At 39.4% G+C, this 21,587-nt stretch overlaps 2 protein-coding genes across 6 annotated transcripts in view; one reads left to right on the top strand and one right to left on the bottom strand.

Annotated features, from left to right (window-relative positions):
• Nucleotides 1-2,146: 2,146 nt before the first annotated feature.
• Nucleotides 2,147-17,169, bottom strand: slc22a16 (solute carrier family 22 member 16). Of its 4 annotated transcripts, none has more exons than XM_039781448.1 (9): nucleotides 15,968-17,169; nucleotides 15,662-15,720; nucleotides 11,023-11,473; nucleotides 9,730-9,847; nucleotides 7,691-8,249; nucleotides 6,397-6,524; nucleotides 4,054-4,163; nucleotides 3,540-3,639; nucleotides 2,147-3,414 (listed from the first exon to the last, which is right to left on the bottom strand). In XM_039781448.1, exons 1-9 carry the CDS (start codon nucleotides 15,994-15,996, stop codon nucleotides 3,247-3,249), a joined length of 1,722 nt encoding a protein of 573 aa, XP_039637382.1. In that variant the 5' UTR covers nucleotides 15,997-17,169; the 3' UTR covers nucleotides 2,147-3,246. The 4 variants fall into 4 exon arrangements, with proteins under 4 accessions (XP_039637382.1, XP_039637381.1, XP_039637383.1 ...); XM_039781447.1 differs by having other exon boundaries at nucleotides 11,023-11,499; nucleotides 15,662-15,715; XM_039781449.1 differs by lacking the exons at nucleotides 15,662-15,720; nucleotides 15,968-17,169 and adding an exon at nucleotides 12,391-12,632 and having other exon boundaries at nucleotides 11,023-11,499.
• Nucleotides 17,170-19,410: 2,241 nt separating this feature from the next.
• mettl24 (methyltransferase like 24) overlaps nucleotides 19,411-21,587 on the top strand; it is a 31,531-nt gene continuing 29,354 nt past the window's right edge. For both annotated transcript variants that reach the window (XM_039781453.1, XM_039781452.1), the window contains exon 1: nucleotides 19,411-19,952. In XM_039781453.1, the coding sequence (XP_039637387.1) occupies nucleotides 19,635-19,952 (318 nt within the window). In that variant the 5' untranslated portion in view covers nucleotides 19,411-19,634. The remainder of the gene's footprint in view (nucleotides 19,953-21,587) is intronic.

Below are 21,587 nucleotides of genomic sequence, written 5' to 3'. Positions count from 1 at the left end.
CACAATTTTCGACATACAATACTGTGACTTTTTTATCACTTTTTTCGACATATTATACTATGACTTTTTTCGACATACCATTCTTTCACTTTTTTGTCACTTTTTTCGACATATCATACTATGACTTCTTTCGACATACTATACTATGACTTTTTTCGACATACTATACTTTGACCTTCATCACTTTTTTCGACATTCTATACTATGCCCTTTTTCGACATTCTATAACATGACTTTTTGAAATTATTTCGACATACTATATTATGACTTTTATATTTCCCTTTTGGACATACTATACTATCACTTTTTTCGAAATTCTATTTTATGACTTTTTTTTATGAATGCTAATTCAGCAGCATAGGTCTATACTATGACTTTTCTCAACCTACTATACCATTACTTTTTTATCACTTTTTTCGACTTACTATACTATGACTTTTTTCGACATACTATACTGTGACTTTTTTATTATTTTTTTCTATATACTATACTTATTATACTTGTTATCACTTTTTTCAACATACTCTACTAAGACTTATACTATGACTCTGTAATCACTTTTTCGACATATTATGACTTTTTTCGACATACCATACTTTTTTGTTATTGATTTTTTATTGTCATACAAGAAAATACATTCATACATTTCAAGTTTCTAAGCACATTTCAATATCAAACCCTCATCCCCATCCATCTCCACCCCTTCTCCCCCCCCCAAACACCTATCTCCCCTCCACCATCCACCAGGTTGATAATACATACAACGTAACACTTTTGTCGACATACTGTATTATGACTTTTTTATCACAATTTTCGACATACCATACTGTGACTTTTTTATCACTTTTTTCGACATACTATGACTTTTTTCGACATACCATACTTTCACTTTTTTGTCACTTTTTTGGACATACTATACTATGACTTTCTTATCATTTAGTTTGAATTGCCATACTATTACTCTTTTATCACTTTTCGACATACTATACTATGACATTTTTCAACATACTATACTATGACTTGTTATCACTTTTTCCAACATACTATACTGTGACTCTTTAATCACTCTTTTCGACATGCTATACTATTATTCTTATCACTTTTTTCGACATGCTATACTATGACTTTTTTCGACATACTATACTATGACTTTTTTATGACTTTTTCGACAGTAATGCTATGACTTTTTTCAACATTCTATATTGTATTATACTTTGACTTTTCATTTCATACTATACTTTTACTTTTTTATGACTTGGCATTTTATACTATGCCCTATTATTACACGTTTATGACATACTATATTATTACTTTTTTATAACATACTATACTATGATATTTTTTTTATAATATTTATATGACATACTATGCAATAGCTTTTTTATGCCATACTATACTATGACTCTTTATGACATATTATACTATTACTTTTTCATGCCATACTATACTATGACATTTTTATGGCATACTATGCTATTACTTTTTTGGCTGAACCTGAGGAGGGCCAAAAGTCAGTCGTTGAGTCTGTCCCTGAGTGAGAGAGTGAGGGAGTGAGTTACCCGATTGGCCATTGCTGTTTCAAAATTAATCAGCCTGCACAGTCAGCTGGTTTTAGCCTGCAATGTCACGATCAATCTTTTGTTACATTTCCTCAAAATGCAAGCAGGCAGGCAGGCAGGCAAGCAGGCAGGCAGGCAGGCAGGCACACACAGATGGGGAATTCCTGACATAATCTTCTCTCCATGGTGTCCAATAACCACACACTACTTGGGACATCAGTATCATGACAGAACTGGAAGTTAACAGCCTGGCTGTTAAGGTTCAAATGAAGTTCAGTTTTTCCATCCACAGACATACACTGTACACTGGTCATGCATCTGCTGAGATTTTTTTTACTCCAAAGTTGAACACAGAGGGTTTGTTCATGTGCTGGGTGGTGGGGTGCAGTGGGGACCTCCTCTGCACTGGTAAATAGGAAGCTGTTTGTGTTGGTGGGCTGGTCCCAGACCTGCTCTATATTCTTGGTATGATAAAAATAGATTCCCTACTTTTCCAGCACCAGGTTGAACTGTTGACGGAGGAGGAGGAAGAGGAGGAGGTGGAGGACTTTTAAATTGCAATGGCATTCATTGGCAACAAGACAGAATTGAAAAGTGTAGTAAAGAAGAGGCCAACAACCTCAGTGTTGGCCATTTTATTTATTTGTCCATAAAGAAATAAAACAAACTATTCATACAAAAAATCATACTCTTGATTCTAGAGCTGTTCAGAATTGAATACTGAACCTGAGCACTTTCGTCACCTACTGTTTGTCGTCACTGTTAGAATATCAGTTGATTGTCATGAAACAAAAACATATTAGTAGTGTACTACAACATTGCAAAGCAGGTGAATACATCTCCACACTGTAAGGGATCATTCCTGTCTTTGGTCCAAACATTTGGAGATCACATCTTGACTCTTGACCATGATTGTAATGTAGTATTACTCTATATTATTTCACAGTGATATCTAAAACTAGATGCCCTGAGATTTAAAAAATAAAAATAAAAATAGAGTTAAAGATAATAAAACGGTGACTTTAAAATGAAAACTAAGGCACTTAGAAAAACATACTCTGCATGCTTCAATACTATATGTTCCAGAAATAGAGGCCCAGCCATGTTCTATACTTATGATTACTGTTTCAGAGAAGTAACTAAATCACAGTGCATACTCATGCTCACTTCCTTTAAAAAAATAATTCCAGTTTAATACAACTTAGGTCTTATTTTTGCAGTTTTAGCGATCTGTCCTACCAACAATGTTGTATTCACAAAGTTCATTGCTGAGATCATACACGTTTAAAAAACAAACAGGATAGCTATACTAATTTGAAAAAGAAAACAAACGCAAACAGTTCAATTGTCACTCAAACAGTCCTTTGTAAACATCCATCACATTTTGTGGTACAACTTTGACCTACTGAAGCAGTTTAGATAATAATACACAGTTTGTGTAATGTCTCAGGACCCTTAAATAACTGAAATGTTGGCCACTTGCAGAAGAAATGTCAACAAACACATCACATTTTTCCATTTCTTTTCAACAAGCCACAAAATCAATGCTGTTACTATTTTAGTTTTTGGCAGCTGTCCCCTCCTCTCTCTTTCCTTCATTTCTTTTTTGTCCAAAGCTTCTCTGTGCGTCAGTCTCTCTGGTTTTCCAGTAGCATACAATTCAGGCCTTGGCTTCATGTTGGTTCACCTACATCCTGTCCTCAGCATCTTTATTGCCCAGGGCTGAGTTCTTCTTGCTGGGCTCGCGTCCCAGAGCTTCAGCCTCTTCCAAAGTAGTTGTTAGAGGTCTGCCCAGGGTCTCAGGCAACAACAATGTCAGCACTCCGATAATGAATGCCAGGATTCCCACGATGAGCTACACAGGGATCACAATAAGAAAAATTGTTTTGTTGCCAGGATACCCGTGTAAATAAACTATGACAAATGTGAACAGGGTGCAAATTGATAGAAGGGACAAGGTAATTAAACATTAAATAATACCTGAGGTAGGTAGGTCCAGACATCAGCCAGGTACACGCAGAAGGGGGCCACCACACTGCCAACACGGCACATTGTACTACCACTACCCACTGCCAGAGACCTAAAGGGAGATCATACACAAAGTCAGCAACATTAAAGAAGACAGACTTAGTGACGTCAGGGTACAGACATGAGGCCTACCACCACCAATATGAACAAGAATCAATTACTGAAAAGCAACATTACTTGTGAAGTATATCATATCTGCAGCTGTGCATAAAACACTGGTATGACTGACATAAAAAGACACTGGACTGGCAACTTTAATGTGCCCATAATTATATTCTGTGGAAAGGGGTAAACATACAATGTTAATGCCAGTCATAACTCTTTCTTCCTGGATTATTTATCTTTCCTTATTGTTAATACTCTAACAATAGGTGATGCTTTAAAAGTGGAAAATGGCTATAATGAATGTAAACAAAAATGTGTTTTCTTTGTTTGTGTATGATTTGAACTCCCTGTTTGCTCTTACCTGATGATGGTTGGGTAAAGCTCACAGGTGTACAGGTAGATGAGACCAAATGCAATGGCGATGGCAAACTTCCCTGTCATACAGAGAGCGATGGCCAGTGCCTCGATGTCCTATGGAAAAGGATTAAAGAAGTCAGTTGGACAGTGTGAAACAAGGACTTCCCATGGTTTCCCCATGGTTCATAGTAAAGTAAACTTTGGTTTGCAAATTTTGCACATCATTTTCTTCTGCAGGGCAAAAATCACTGTAATAACCTTTAGCCTGCAAAAGATGTTTGCCGATTTCATCATATACACAAATAATTTGACCATTACTTGAACACTTGACCTTTGACCTTCAGACGTTTCATTTTACCTCTGACTCAACTAATAGAGAGCACAGACTCTCTCACAGCACTCCATGCTGACTTGATTTTGAACTATTTTATCACATTTTCTCATAAGTGATCTAATAAAGTGAAGATAAGATTATAAGATTATATATCTCTATCTATCTCTATCTCTCTCTCTCTCTCTCTCTCTCTCTCTCTCTTTATATATATATATATATATATATATATATTCAAAGACAGTGTAGATATACTGTAGATACTATATTGATTTTACATCTGTGTGGGCACATATTTAATGGAATGGGAATGGGAGTGTTTTATATTTGTACATTCATTTATTTCATGCATATTATAATTGAGTCCTGCATGGCTTTTACACATATTTGAATGTGTGTGTGTGTGTGTGTGTGTGTGTGTGTGTGTGATTGTGTACTACATGTACTTGTGAAAAATGTTCTTGGAAAGTGAGCTGTGATCTCGAAAGCTCTAGTGCTTCTCTTACAAAAACCTGAAAATTATAAGTCTGTTGCTATGATGCAACCAGAGACTGTGGATGCAAGAGATACAGACAACAACACCTGGCCAAAACTAAAAATACACAGGGTTAGAGAGAAGAAGGGGGCTGTGTGAAGTGATCTAAATCCAAATGAGCTATTTTTAAACTGAAAGCAACAATCTTTATATTTGGCTGTACTGATGTAAGGACATGTTGTTTATCATTTTATCTATTAATTAATTAATCTCACATCTTTGGTGGTAAGCAGTTGTATGGTGTGTTTGCATGGTACTCACAGTATGCAACATATGTAGCCATATGACACACACAGGGCTGCTTGCATGGAAACAGCATCCTGTCCTCTCTGAGCCTGAACACCGGTAATCTTATTTCTATTAAGTGCAAATGCAAGATTTGCTGAAAATCTATAATTGTGTGTTAACAGTATGTAGTGCTTAGTAAAACATATAATGGTTACATTTTGACAAAATACTGATAAGAGGTTAAGTAAAGCCACTGTAGTAAGTATAAAAGTTAGGCATGAGAGAGAGCTATAACTGTAACTCCCTCACTAATACAGTACAGTTTAGTTATGTAGACAAGCACAGCATTCAAAAGCAAGACCACTCAGAGTAGCCACGACAGTTACCAGTACTTCCTGAGACAGACTGATGTTTTGACTGCAAGCATTGCATTATAAATCTTCAGAAACTTATGAAGAAACTTGCTCAACAAGTAGGGAAAGAAACCCAGGCCCAGAACAGAAGAGTACATTGTGCTATGATCTATTGAAAGATCTATAGAATGTATACAAATGCCAAGTTTAGTGAAAGTATCAGGTTCAGACCTTAGTCCCGTCACTAAGAGTTCATGTATTCTACTTATTCATTCAAGTGTTTCTTAACACTTCTATCCATTGCAAAACTTGTCATTGTCATACTTAGTTATGTTAGAGAGTAGAGACTATGGCATGTTTGCTAAGGAAAGGTATATTTGTCCATGTAGCTTACCAAGCTGGTCATTTGGGTCAGAGCTCAGAGCACACATACTGGGAACTGCCTGTGTGTGTCGTATATCAGGGTTCAACATAACAGTGGTCAAACGACCCAGGGTAACGGACAGTAAACTCGAGATTTAGTGGTCCAGACAGATTGTAACAGAGCCCTATATTAAGGTTATCTTATTCTTCTTTCTGGTTTTCATTGAAAGATAATGTTCAGAGATTGATTGACATGATTTGAATGTCATATGGCCAATTCCTCTACATTTGGGGTCAAATATGTATGAAAAGTTTGTAACATAATTCTTGTTTATGATTTCTGTTTATGGAGCTTCTAAAATTGTTTTGGAGCATGTAGTTTTATAACCCCAAAGTAATAATAGTGTTGATGATGCATCTAAGTATGCAACAACATGAATTATAATACTTTAAGATTTAACAATACCAACAAACACACACACACACACACACACACACACTCTCTCTCTCTCTCTCTCTCTCTCTCTCAGTACGTACAGCAGGTACCACAATGATGAGCAAACAAGCGACCCCGGCCAGGAGCAGAGCTGGGGCACAAGTCTTCTTCCTGCCAATCCGGTCCATTGCAAAGCAGCCAACCAAATAAGAGGGGAGCTCCACTGCACCTGTAAACAGCCAATCACAGCAGTGGTCGGTCAGAGGTTATCATGGCACTGACACACTGACACAATGACACAGAGACAGTTTCTATCTAGGACAGCTAAATAACCGGCATCTGCAATACTGGTGTACCTCAGCTTCCTAAAATGTGCTCCACATTAGTGGGGATTATGAATGGTCCTGCTGGGCATTGTAAAGGCAGCACATTAAATCAGTGTTTTCTGTTGTATGAAGAGGGAAAAAAAACAAAGGATTTCATCTGCTGAATTCATAAAATGTCATCCCCAGACATTATAAGTACCAAACGTAGTATTTGAGATGTGCATTTGTGAGAAATGATATTTGCCTGGGAAACCCCCATGCATTCAAAATAGTATAACATGAGCAGTACATCATTTCTTGATTTGTTAACCTTTTTTCTTTACAGTGGAAATCTTATTTTTTTTATCAGATGAAAAAAACACAAACTATTAAGCCCGCAGATGGAGAGCTATTATTTTACTGTAGTTGCTCACAGGCTAATTTGACCTGCTAAGTTACCAAAAACAAGAGACGTTAACAAAGCCAAACTGTAGAACAGAAATCATCTCGCTGCCTTCCCAACGACATCATATTATCCTAACTAATATAGATGAACATATTATTTTAAAACGTACACCACAAATATTACGAACAGAGTTAAGTGTTAACGCTTAGATTCTGCAAACAGTTTTAAATCCTGTTCAACTTGGTAAACAGCTTCACTACAGGCACACTAAAAAAAATAAAGAAACGCACAGATGTGGCCAGGTTAGCTCAGTTGGTAGAGCAGGTGCACATATATAGAGGTTTACTCCCCGATGCAGCGGCCGTGGGTTTGACACCGACCTGCGGGCCTTTGCTGCATGTCATTCCCCATCTCTCTCCCTTTCCACGTATTCATCTGTCCTGTGAAAATAAAGGCCTAAAAATGCCCCCAAAAAATTATCTTTAAAAAGAAAGAAACGCACAGACAAACCCACTCTGCATTTAAAACCCACACATGTTGTGATGTAATACAGCTGTCAACAATGCATGTACAAACAAATCTACAATTGGATGACCTAAGCAGGATGCTAGTTAGTTTTGCAGTGTCATTACTACTATTTTCCTCCTTTTTTCATGCACATTCACACATCAGCCAATCACTTACCAGCCAGGAAGAGGTTAACATACTGGTTTCCTCCTAGGTTGACTGAGCCCAAAGAGAAAACGTAGTAGCCCAGGCTGCCGATGAACCAGATGGCCCACACTGTGCATGTACGGCTCGCCATCCTCCAGCTGCCAAACAGATCCAGGATGGACAGCTTCTTCTCAGACTGCGATGGCCGCTGCTCTGCCTCCTCCAGCAGAGCTTTGCCGTTCTCTCTCTCCTCTGGTTCCAGAAGCTCCTGCACCTTCAGCCGGCATTCAAGGCCGTTGAAGCGGGCTATCGCGTCCAGCAGGGTCTGAGTTTCCTTGTAGCGGCCCTTGGCCATCAAGTAAAAAGGCGTTTCAGGGAACTTCCAGCAAAGGAGCAGGAAGGGCGAGGTGCATGTGGAGAGGATGATCTGGTAGATCCACCAGACCCGCACCAGGTAACCAGTCAGAGCCACCACCATGATGCCGACAGCAAAGGCAGCATGCACGTGCATAGAAGTCCATGTGCGCACCTTGATGCCAGTGAACTCTGTGACGTAGACAAAGACCACCACGAGGTAGCCACTAGACACCTGGCAAACGCAAAGATAGGTAGGAGGAAAGGAGGGACATGAATAAAAGGAAAAACAATAGTTTAATATACATGAGTGTACCACAGAGTGTCACAGTGTCTGGTTGTTAAGGATTTTAAATGGTGCTTGTCTTTCCTTTAGGCCACATATCATTTAAAACATTTACTGAACAGCTGCCACCGCAGCCATAATAAGCAACTATGGAATAAAGCTAAATGCTTTTTTTTTTTTTTTCAATGTAATAGATATGGCAGTAAGCAGGTTTGCTGCTCTGCAGTATGAGCCTTCACTAGCTGAGAGTTTCATTCTATGTGAAAACAACAGCTGTGGCTGGGGAGGTTTGGGGAGGACTGGGGGGGAGGCGGTTAGAAGACAGAGAGGAGTGAAACGGTTAACAAACTGTAAGGGCTCTTTCAGCACAACTTTGGACTAATCCTAACCGTAATGACTCACTTCCTTTGCCTTGTAAACATGTTGTTTCATGCACATATTATCTATTACCCTGTACACAAAAACACCATTGTGCACACACATAAACATACAGACATTAAGACACATTAAAGACACTTGCTCTACAATTGTTAATCTTTGAGTTGCACAAACCAGCAGAGCTTAGGACCAGTATAGGACCTGATTTAATTTGTAAGATGAAATTCAATGTTTACATTTTAGGTATTTACCCCAACTGAACTCAGATGCAAATGTAAATGCATAAACTATATTGATATATACACAGAGATGTATGCTTGACATGCAGAAAAATACATCATGCACTTTAAATCTCTATCAGTTTACATTACATCAATTTACAGTACATGTAAAAGAGATTATGGTCTGCAAATGTCTTGCATTCCCTTGTTTTATATGAATGTAAATGATTTTTCAAAGCAGATTTGGGTAAATACTTTACTCCCAAGAGGGCAGAAATATATATATATATATATGTATATACAGATAAAGTTACACAGTTATGTTCTTATTATACATAGCTGGAAGTAACATCTTGCTTTGTTTTACATGTTGGCGTCACTGCAATATGACTAACAGGAGGTGGTATTCATAGAGAACAGAAGAGATTGGTTAAGAGATTGTTGGACACATGATGAACCTGAAGAAGCATGCTTGTTTTCAAGCAGAAAGTAGCAAGTAGGGCACCTCCCTTGTCCCATACTGGCTTTGGGTGCAAGCATTAATAGTGTTAACAGAGACTTTTTTATTTTCAGTGATTCGAAATTGTTTTGCAAAATGCAATTTCACACTGGTGGATAACTTTATCAACTAAGTTTGAGGTCTCTGGAAATGTACTGGAAATTCATATCACAGTTGCTCACCTGACTACTTTCTTTAGGTATGCTCTTATTATCATTCCATGGAAATTGATTTGTCATTTCGCCAAATTGCACCAACCATGGCATGCAAGAACACAGACACACAAGGATAAACAACCAAAAAAAGCAGTACATACACACGCTGAACTCACCATGGCAAGGAGGAAGCGGAGCACCAGAAAGAAATAATAGTTTCCAGAAAATGCTACAGACACCCCAAACCCAAACTGACAGAGGCTGGTGAACATCAGGATCCTCACACGACCAACTCTGGAGGAGAGAGACACCCAATGCAGGTAGAGAAACAGAGAGAGGGTGAAAGAGAGAGACAGAGAGATAAAGAAACTGAGTTAATAGGTAAGCAATGTATTAAATCAAGGTATGATTGTACCAGACCAACATTTTGATGTAGGCATTGCATGGCATATTTTACATATTTGAATAAAGTTGACACAAAAGGTTTGTAATTTGTTTAAGTCACTGAAGTTCTGCTTTCGGTAGTAAACAAATCATAATATTCCAGCATTGTGTGACGAATACCTTTCGTCACATACCTTACAGATTTGCCTCAATTCTACCAGTACAATATCTAACGGCAATAATTTCCAGCTCTGTGAATAGAACATAAACATGGGATGACACTTTGCATTGAACATGGAAGAGATGCTCCAGCACCTCTTTGACTACTTGATGTAACTTATACAGCCATTAACAGGCAAAACTTGACCTCTGACAATGTTAAGCCCATAAAGGCATTCACCCATTAGTCATAATGGAAAAGACCATGGATAAAAACACAAGACAGTGATACAGTGAGGTGTGATGATCCATACTAACTACCAGGGCTGCCAACACCAAAAGAAATTTGAAATGTGAGTCACATAAGAACTTGGGGCAAAGGATGGAGATCTTCTTGTCCTGGGCAGGAGCAAGGAACAAGGCAGGCCTTGATAACCACTGCCATCAGCACTTTATCCTTACCTTATGGTTGGCCGACATCAAAGCAAGTGTCCTCGACTGATTTTATCAGAAGTCCTACTTCTAAATGCTGCTCTCGTCCCTCAATCCCATCATCCACACCAACTATCCACTTTTCCTGCGTGACTGTCACTCTCATCATCCCTCTCCCACATGCTTTATGCCTCCATGCTTGATAAACAAACCAGTCCTGTGCTCACATATCAACCACTGAGCATGAGAGATGACAGTAATGAGGCAGAACTGCAACGATGTCTCCTGAAGTTATGACTGCAAAGGATTATAAAGGTTCTTACAGCCACTTGACTCTGTGCTCTTGTTTCCATGCACACGTGAAAAGAACTTCCTTATTTGGTGAAACTCTACTTCATGTGACTTACATGACATAATTTGCCTCGTCCTGTGTAAATACACATTTTGCAAGACGTTACCCACCCCTTCTCCCTGATCCTCCATCCCCTGCTTACCTGTCAGCAATGTCTCCAAACACCAGCGCTCCAACCAGTACCCCCAGCATGAAGGTGGGCTGGCACATCTTGGCCAGCCACTCGTTCTCACAAACCAAGTCCCAGTCCGTCACTATGCTTTGGTGAATTTCAGTGAGGTCGTAAACAAAGTTCCCATCGCAGGCTTTCACTGTTTTGTTTCCATCAAAGTCGTATGTAAAGTTTTTGGGGTTAATGCGCAGGGTGCAGCGGCACCGGCTGAGCTCCCACTGTTCTCCTTCAGCCGTCCTCACCACCAAGGGCCCAGTGTCTGACTTGAAGATTGGCAGGATGTCTTCCAAACTAAATCCCGTCAGGTTACCGTATAGGACATCGGTGATGTTGCCGGGCACGCTGCACACAAAGTTTGGCGTCTGCACTAAGAAGACAGAGGCCAGGTAGTGGATCCCACAGGCTATGGCCTGGAAGACTGCTGCAAAGTAAAGACATGCCTGATATCTGAGAGAAAGAAAATGCATTAAACATATGCTGACACCAGAGCTGAAAAGGAGATAAGTGATTTGGCAGCAATCATTTAGCTCTCCCATTTAACAGCTGAGACAAGCTGGACCATGTTGGACAAGTGAAATGATATTTCTATTTGTATAGCAACTTTCATATAATAAGGAGTGCTTTACAATAAGGTAACGACATGACAGAACGAACTGAATTGAAAAACAGGGATAGAATGCCATAATCAAATCAAAATAAGATAGAAACAAAACACTTAATAATAATAATAATAAGATATGATGAGATGAAAAAATAAAGATGGAAAATAAAACCTACTGAATAATAATAATAATAATAATAATAATAGCGTGATCAGTGTATATATTATATTTGACATGTAATTACATTAATTCAGCATTTTTTCACTTTAAGGGATAAACTGAAAAAATTGGAAAATAGTTACATTCTGGCATTTTTAACTTTTCTAAAAAGAAAGAAAATGGGACTAATCATGGACTTCAGAGAGAGAGAGAGAGAGAGAGAGAGAGAGAGAGAGAGAGAGAGAGAGAATTCAAAAATCTAAAAAGAGGACCCACAAGTTCCTCTGAGGTGAAGACTCGCCCCTCAGTGAGCATTTAGATGTGGTATAAATACATGATAAAATGATCTAACGGCATTCTGCACAAGTAATGAAATGCTGGAGAGACTGAGCTCTCTTTTAGTTAGCCTATTAGTGTTTTGTCTTCAAAAACGCATTTGTAACGTTGAATAGAAATATCTTTAGACGTTGAGAAGTTAATTCCAAAGCTACTCAACTGGCAGTTGATGATTCTACAAAATAACCCGAATTAATTTACATAACACGTGAAATATGATAACTTTGTGAATCTTTGATACCTATTGAAATGTCCGAGCTCGTCGAATATTCTTTCTACGGTCATTTTCGGACGGTGAGTTTGTGCGTCGAGGCTCCCGGAGCGTCTCTCTCCCAGGCTGTCTCGGGCAGCGGATCCTGAGCGCTTCAACGTAAAATAATCAACTGTGGCTTTCACGGAGCTGAACGAGGGTAGGACGTAGGAGGGGCGCACCCACGCACCCACGCACGCACACACACACACACACACACACACACACACACACACACACACACACACACACACACACACACACACACACACACAAGATGATGATGTTTTGGAGCTGTGTTAATTAATTAATTTCCGTTTATTTTATTTTTTTAGTTGAATTAAAATAAACCATTTCAATTGTCCTAAATTTTCTGACAGCAACTGGCCCTTGAAGTCAAATGGGCCCTTGATGACATCACACATTCCCATACAATGGAGCAATCATGTAAAGTGTTGTCTCAGTATAAGCCAGGTTATTATGATTGAATACAGCACATTTAAACTAAAGTTGTTGGCCTAATCCCAGCCTGACTAGCTCTAATATAGTGATGTTGACGGTATCAGTCTAGAAGCAGTTTATTATGTTGTAAATAGACTGCCAAATGGCAACACTGGGCCTCTGACATCATGGAGCCATACTCTTCTGAGGTGTTAGCCTTGTCAGGATCAACCTTCTCAAAAGCCAATGAAACAAGCAGCTGCTGTAAATATGCCTGGCACTTAAGAATACATTGGCAATGAGCTGCTAAATTCATAATCATTACAAGGCCATAGTTTAATCTTTTAACCAACAAAATGCTACCCTCTTTCCCTTTGTTTCACTCACTCTAAACCAGGGATGCATCTAATGACCATATTCATTGTCCATTAACGAGAACAGGAGGGGTCTTGACTACCCTTCTTCTCCAAGAGGAGTTGATGTATTTTACAAACATCTTCACTTTTAAAACTCTGACACCAAGAGGTCTGAATCATGAAGAATATAAATAAAACTGCACATTTAATTTAGATTTAGATATGGTATATAGCTTCTCGTTGACGTTGCTGTGGATCTCAATATATTTGTGGCTTGGAGCATAATTGAAACTTCTTCTGTTATCAATAAATCTGCCCATTATTTTCTTAAATTAGGCAACGAATAGTTTGGTATTTGTAACATCAGAAAATATAGATTCCCATTACAATATCCAGGAGCCTAAAGTGACATCTACAAATAGCTTTGTTTTTTTCCCAGCTAATAGTTAAAACCTCAAAAATAGTTTGCTCTTAATTAAGACAAGGAAAAGCAGCAATTTCTCAAATTTGAGAAGATGCAATCATGATATATTTGGCAAATCAATTAATGGGTTAATCACTTCAGCTCATTTTCATACTCAAAACGTAGAAGTAAAGTAAAGTGTAAATTCAGACCTTTTTGGACCCTGGTTTAATATTTTTGGCATGTAAGCATTAGTTATCTCTTCTGCTTTGACTTTTTCTGTGAGGTCACTCTCCACGTGTAGCAGGCTCATATTTGTGTTGACAAATATAATTTACGATATTGTCATCAATATATTTTATGTAGCCTGATTAGTTTTTTTAGTTCACTCCCGAATCACCCATTCCCCTTTCCCAACACTGCCATTGCTTATCATGACAACCAAACCCAACAGACGAACACAGAGTGGCCACAGTGCTTCAAAGCCGCATTCAAAAGACGTGAATAAACGCTAAAGGTAGAGAAGGTGGTCATAGCGACAAAGTAGTAGTAGGGTAATACAAGGAATACACAGGGGTTTGAATGCTTTAACTTTAGCGTAGTTGTGTGCACAATACTGTAACGGCCGACAGGACGTTGTGCTCTGCGCTGAAGCACTGCAAAGGCACATGGGACTTTGTTTTGAACGGTAGTTCAAAACAAAGTCTAAGTATGTTTTAATGATGTTCTGTTAATGTTTTGGGTGTGCATTTATGTTACCTGGGTTTTGGTGTTGTGGGTTTGATTTAGTGTTGAGGTTTAGCTACATGTGTTGGTGTAACCATGACCGAGACTTGGGTGGTGATTGCTTCTGGGAAGTGAGGGTGCTTTCAATGTCTTTGAGTAATATGGGAATGAACCTGCAGATTGTCACAATACGGTGTTACTGTAAGGATAGCCGCCTGTCCATAATTGCAGTATGGAGTATTTGGGTAGGCTAAATTACCCGCCACCCCTGCTTTGATTAATGATTGATATGTGCAGTAACTGTGTCTGTGTTGACTTATTGCACCTTGCCTTGGCTGGATTCAGCAGGACTAAAAATTGTTATAGTGTTTGCTTTTGCCATCGTGCTGACTCGCCATCTGTACTGGTTCGTCCAATGGGGAATAAACAAACAGTAGTGGTGTATTTAAAATAAGGATTTATGCAGACTGACAATTTATAAATGTTCAAAATTAACAAAGGGTCTGCTTTTCAATATTCAATATTAATGAGACACTGGTTTAATTACCAGCCCTTTTCTTGCCTTCAAATGGCCTTTTATTTTGAAGCCAAAATGTTGTATGTCACAGGAAATGGAGATTATTATGGATATTTATGGCACAAGCAGATGTTGTTGCCATAAATCAGACAGAGCAAGTGGAGCTGTCATCTTCCACATGTAAGATAGGCACTGGCAGTGGTGTAAGACACTGCAAACAGTAAAATTGTATTTATTTTAGTTATAGCCTAGTTATATATTATAAGCTATTCCTTGTAATATATAGGATATATCAGTAATTTCATCTATTCAGAAGAAAGTTGACAGTAGGTTTGTGACCCCTGGAGTTTGGTCCATTTTTTGAAGGCTTGAGTTTTGACTTTCTGCTGACTTTAACATTGGTAAGGTATTGAGAGAACGCTGATAAAACTTAGCGCCATGTGGACACCGAGGATAAAAGGTGCTGATCATTGTTAAGGGGTGAACGGTTGCTTTTGTACATGTCCTGTTCCGCTCTATTGTTTGTTGAAGGTGTGGAAGAAAGAAGCTTGTACAGATGTGTTTTATATTTTATGGCCTCAGATGTATATACTATTATTCAGTCTGCAGTTACTGAATCAATCTGAGAGTTAGTTGGGACTTAGTGTTATTAAAGTTTTGGAGTTTTCTTGTTTGCGATCGGATTACAGTGAAATACAGTTTTAAAGAGTGCCTGTGTGTGCAACACAATACATTACTGTGTGTGTGTGTGTGTGTGTGTGTGTGTGTGTGTGTGTGTGTGTGTGTGTGTGTGTGCTGAAAGCAAACATTAACACTCACCTGCTCCTGTCACAACTGGTTGCTTCCCAACAAGCAATAGGTTTATCCACGTCGCTGTTCTCCAGCCAGAAAAAAAACCCTTTATTTTAGTGAGCAAAGTAACTTATCTTAGTCATGTTCAATTCAGTTTTACTTGGTGTGCTGTGAAACCTGCATATCAGAGGACCAGCTGTTTTTTCACAAGATAGTGCCAAGTAAATCCCACGTGCACTTTTAACCTGAAGAGGAATTTTCTAATCTTTTAACCTCACCTTTTATAGCCTTTAATCACACATGCACACTCATTGGCTTCAATTCTGGATTTACCCTGTTCTTCTTGTAGTTGCGGTGTTCATTGTCGTGTCACTCTACCCTCCACTCCTTATTCCCATGGCTCAATTTACTTTTTGTCCTTTGCCTCTGACACTTTTTTTTGTACTAAGTATGGGTATTATCAGCTAATATTTGTACTGAGCCAATAGATCAAGGAGACATGATCTGTACTTTCTGGACCTTATGTTGGTCGAGGGGAGGAGAGCAAAGTTAGGAGTGGAGTGGAGTGGAGTGGAGTGGAGAGGAGAGGAGAGGAGAGGAGAGGCCAAACACAAATGCATTCCATGTGGCAGCAGATCTTGGCAAAATCCTGACAAATCATTACAGTATGTGAAATGCCGTCTACAGAGAGAGAAAAAATCTCCTGTGTTCAATCTGAAAAAGCCACAACAAAAACATAGTTTCTCTTTGTGTATGATAAACAACATGTGTCTGACATTCCGAGTAATTTTGCTCATTTTTTTAGCACAAAAGTTGGATTTCTTTGTCTTCTGTCCAAGCACAAAACAGAAACAGTCATGCATCACCTTCAGGCAAACATTGCTACACACTGTACTGTACATGCACACACGTGTAAAATCACAGAACATGAATGTATCATGGCACTGCTTAATGTAATAATGTCTGCATGAATCTTCAGTCAGTTTAACAGGCTTCTTTCCTAATCCTCTCATTGCTTTCAGTACCATTACCAGTTCAATTACTATTTGACTTACATCCCTTCAGGCATTCACAGACTAACTTTATGTTGTAATCTATTCCACATGGAGGTGATAAGTGTTCATGACTAACCACTGGGTGGCAGTAGAGATTGTCTGCACATCTCCCAGAAGTGACAGAGTTCGATAGATTTCATTGATTCTTTTGTAATCGTCTTGAAGTACTAAACTAGGTGTTACTAAATGATGGCAATTAATACACTGTCAGAACTGTTTAATCCCAGAAAACTTCTGAAGTTAATGTTAATCAAAAAATCTGCAACGGTTTGATTGGATTGATTAATAGAGCAACTTACTACTGAGCATGTTGCTACAGTAATAATAATAATAATATTTTACACAGCAAAAAAAAAGATCACAAAAAAAAGATAGTTAGGAGACTGGGCTAGCTGGCTGGGATAGGAAAAGTCAGTTCAAATATGTGAGTGTGGCCGGGTTGGATCAGTGGGTAGAGCAGGCGCATGTATACTTGGAGGTTTATCCCTTGATGCAGTGGTCCAGGGTTCAAATCCGACCTGTGGCGATTTCCTGAATGTCTTCCCCCTCTCTCCCCTTTCTCACCTAGATGTCCCGTCAAATTAAAGGTGGAAAAGCCGAGTAACCAATAACTAGTAAAACCCATAGCACAAGTTTTATTGAGTTATTAGCCTAATTTCTGTTGTAAATTACCACCACATTATTTCTTGTGTCTTTAAACGTGTATTTTAAACCTGGCATACTTGTATGCGTACAAACAAAGCAAGCCAATATGTCCAGGAATATGTTAACGTTAATCTTCTGTCCATAGAATATGTTTCACTCTAAGACTATGTCTGTTTTACAAATGTTTGTTGTTTATTGTCCTTGGAAACCAAATTGATTGTGAAACTTTTTTTTTTCTATTTAACCTTTATTTATTCAGGGAAGGTTCACTGAGAGGCAGCCTCTCTTTTGCAGGAACACCCTGATCACATTCACACAGTTCCACATTCATACCTGGAAGCTGCCCAGTACAACCACAGTCTGATCTGCTGGCCACTGAGCAGCTCCACTGGAGCGGTTGGGGTTAAGGGCCTTGCTCAAGGGCACCTCAGTAGTGGTAATGAGGGAGGGACAAGCGCTGCTCTTTCACTTTCCCACCCAGATTTTATCCTGTCGGTCTGGGGATTGAACCAACGACCTCCCGGTCACAAGCTTGCTTCTCTAACCTTTAGGCCACCACTGCACGAACTGAAACCGACACTGATCAGAGAATACTAATCCGATGCATACACCTATATGCTCTCATTATTAGAGAGGCAGGGGAAGTATTATTTTTTTCCAAAGAGGGCAGAAGAGAGCTAATTATAAGCCAACCACAACAGTTAGTCATTGAAGCTAAACAGCAGAAAGAAGGCAGTCTTAAATATCCTGCATTTATTCTCTCAGATTTAGCCATGTCAGGTGCTCTGTGAAGCCAGGCAAATCCTAATTTCCATCCAATCGAAAGTGTTGTGAGCGGTGCCTTTCTCCATTCAAAACTAATCCGCCTTGATAAATAGTGTGTCCTCTCTTAGTTTAAAATATCAATAACATATTTAATAAACGGGCTGCACAATGAGCTCTGATTATTAATTTGTTTATAAATGATGGCAGATTTAGTGGTCTTTGGGGGGGAAATCAATGACAAAGTTATTGATGTAACTAGAGAATACAATGAGGCCAGTGTTGGCTTACAAATACATTTTTGGAGAATCATTGCCAAGGAAAATAAAACACAGAAGTTAGTTTCAGCAAGTTGCCAGAGATTTCAAGAACTAACTGATTTGTAACATGAAAATTCATTCAGGAATGCATACACTACTAGATGAAACACCTATGCTCTATTTTGAGTAGTAATGCCTCTAATTGTTCTGTTTTAATGTTTGGGGTGTTGTAATGTTTTGTGTTGTACTCCTCTTTTGTTCTTTTAACCTTTTTACCTTTTGTAAAGCTGATTATAACCTAGGTTTTGAAAGGTGCTATAGAAATAAAACTTTACTTACTTACTTACTTACTTACCTACGTATAAACTAAGAGGGTAATGTGATTAAATAGTGCAATTTCTTTAGTATGGTAAATGAGAACTGCTACCAGCAAAAAGTGAAACATGGTCAGAAACTGATCCTTTTAAGAAAATGTTTGTGGAACTAAAACAACAATGCAAATCTCAGAGCAGTGTGAAAATCAAATGTTCCCAATAATGTTTTTCATATCTCATTTTCATACATCTTGCAGCTCAAAAAAACCTTAAAATTCTGACTGAGCTGTCGGGATGAGTGAGAGCGGCAGTTTGTTCGCAGATTCTGAGAGGGACCTGCATGGGCCCGTGGTGCAGGCCCTGCCCATATCTAGAGTTACACAGTAACCCGAGAGTCTGTGGGGCGGGAGAGGAAACCCGAGGGAGGGGGCAGAGCAAAAGAGGGGTGTGTCTGTGTGTGTGACATGAGTCTGACAAAAAGAAAAAGAAAGCAAATTAAAGGGGCGTGCGTGTATTTGGTAAAACGGGGACTTGAGAGTGTAAGGAGGGAGTTCCCAAAGTTTTTAAAGAGGACGGCTCACAATGTACTATTAAATCTGTTTGCAGAGCCTCATGCACAAAATCATTCAGGTTAAGATGCAGGCTCACACGTGTGCGATGGTTCGTGAGCAGAGGTGTCCTTGACATGTTTCATTACTGCTCTTGGTTAAATGGTGGGCTTAGGACCTGAAGGGAAGGAGAGGCTGGAAGAGAAGAGAAGAGAAGAGAAGAGAAGAGAAGAGAAGAGAAGAGAAGAGAAGAGAAGAGAAGAGAAGAGAAGAGAAGAGAAGAGAAGAGAAGGAGAACTCTTTAACAAGAAGAATAAGAAGAATGGGATAGAAACAGCAAAGGGAAAAACAAAAGTTCTAGTTGAGATGGACTGAGGCGAGCCAGAGATACAGAAAGGACATACTAGTGGATAGACATGGGCAGAGAGCGACTCACCCGGGGATTGTTGCTGCGTTTGGTTGTTCTGCTCACTGCTGTGTGTGTGTGCATTCATGTTTACCTGGAGACGCGTTGGCGGGAAGCACCTGCACCCCTGGGACGTCCCACCCAGTCTAGTCAGAACTGGGGCCAACAAAGCAGAACAAAACCAGATGTGGAGGAGCAGGACAGAAGCATCAAAAGGAGAATCTCTTATGTTCGGACGCTAAAGAAGGACAGCCAAGCTAAGAAGAGGGACATAAACAGAGAGGACCCCTCACCACCATGCTGCCCACCTCTCCGCCCGCACAGAAAGGTATGTTAAATAACCCATCAACTTCTGAGTTCTTAATTGCTGCGATTAAGATTGTTGTAAGTTTATCTGATCCTAAATCAGTGTAGAAGGACACAGAGTGACTCAATAAGGAGTTTTCACTCCATCTCTGTGAGTCCCTGGCTTAAAACTCAATAATCCGAGTAGGTTGATGAAGGAAGAACAGGCAGCAGAATCGATGCATGTTCAATGAGCGCCTTTGAAATGCTTTGAAGTTGAAAAAGAGATTTTGTCACCATTTTTTGGGATAGATGTATATAATTTAAAAAGGTGTCCGTTAAACCCAAACTTCAAATCAAACCAACAAACACTGTTTTGTATCAGTTGCAAATCGAAACAAGTCTAACAAAGAACCATTCAGATGCAATGTCTATTGGAGCAAACACAGCTATCCACATACACACACTCCAGGGGCTTGGCCCTTGACCTGTGAAGGGTGTGTTAAAGCACCGGCTTAACAAAACTCCCACTTCCCTCTTTCTGTGCCTTTTATTTTTTTCTCTTTGATTCAGCTCAGCTATTTGCACTCCATCCATCTCCCTTTTGTTCCCTTTTACTTCCATTTTCCTTCAACCCTTCCCATCACCAACACACACACACACACACACACACACACACACACACACACACACACACACACACACACACACACACACACTCCTGTACTTCTATACCTGTGAGGACACCATAATCTAATCATGATCATCATCATCAGCATAATGCCCTAACCCTTAAACTCAGCCATCATAACTAAATGCCTAAACCTAATCTAAACATAATTATAACCGGAACCTTAAAACCAAGTCTGAATGTCTGTCCGAATGGAGGACCGGCCAAAATGTCTTCAATTTCCAAAAAATGTCCTCACTCTCAAGGTCTCAAACTCAAATTGGTTCTCATAAAGGTATGTGTACAAGCACGCATGCACGCACACACACGCACACACACACACACACACACACACACACACACACACACACACACACACACACACACACACACACACACACACACACACACACACACACACACATCTTTCTTCTTGATCTTTCTTCTCTCTTTCAGTCCCTTGTTTCTTCCTCTCTACTGAATTTCTTCTTTCTGTGACTTTGGGGCAAGAAATGCTTGCTTTAAATCTTTAATAACTTAAACAACTAGAGACCGAGGGGCAACAGAGCTTGAGTTTTAAATGCTGTTTTAAAATCACTGCAAGGCTATTATGCAACATGGAGGGAAGGGCACTCGTGCACCATCAATATTACATACCACCACCATATGCTCACTCTCCCTGCTTCTTAACACAACATTTGTCACATAAGATGCCCTGAAGGGGCCCTGATGAAATTTCTGTGTCATATGCTGCAGCCGTTTAACTCTCTCTCTCTCTTTCTTTCTACCTACACTCTCTTCTCGCATTTTCTTGCTTTAGGCTCTCATCTTGAAGATCACTGTTGCTCTTTTGCTCTGTCATGTTACCTTGTTTCCGTTCTTCGTGCTCTCATCCTCCCTTTTGCTTTTTCATCTCTCCTGTCTGTCTCAATTTTAGACTACAATCTTGCCTCCCACTTCTAATCCATATTACGCTTTTCCCCTTTGCTTTAACTCTTTCTTGGTTAT

Source organism: Perca fluviatilis, chromosome 18, assembly GCF_010015445.1.
Source record: "Perca fluviatilis chromosome 18, GENO_Pfluv_1.0, whole genome shotgun sequence".
NCBI classification, from domain to species: Eukaryota; Metazoa; Chordata; class Actinopteri; order Perciformes; family Percidae; genus Perca; species Perca fluviatilis.
This window is presented reverse-complemented; position numbering and strand designations above follow the sequence as displayed.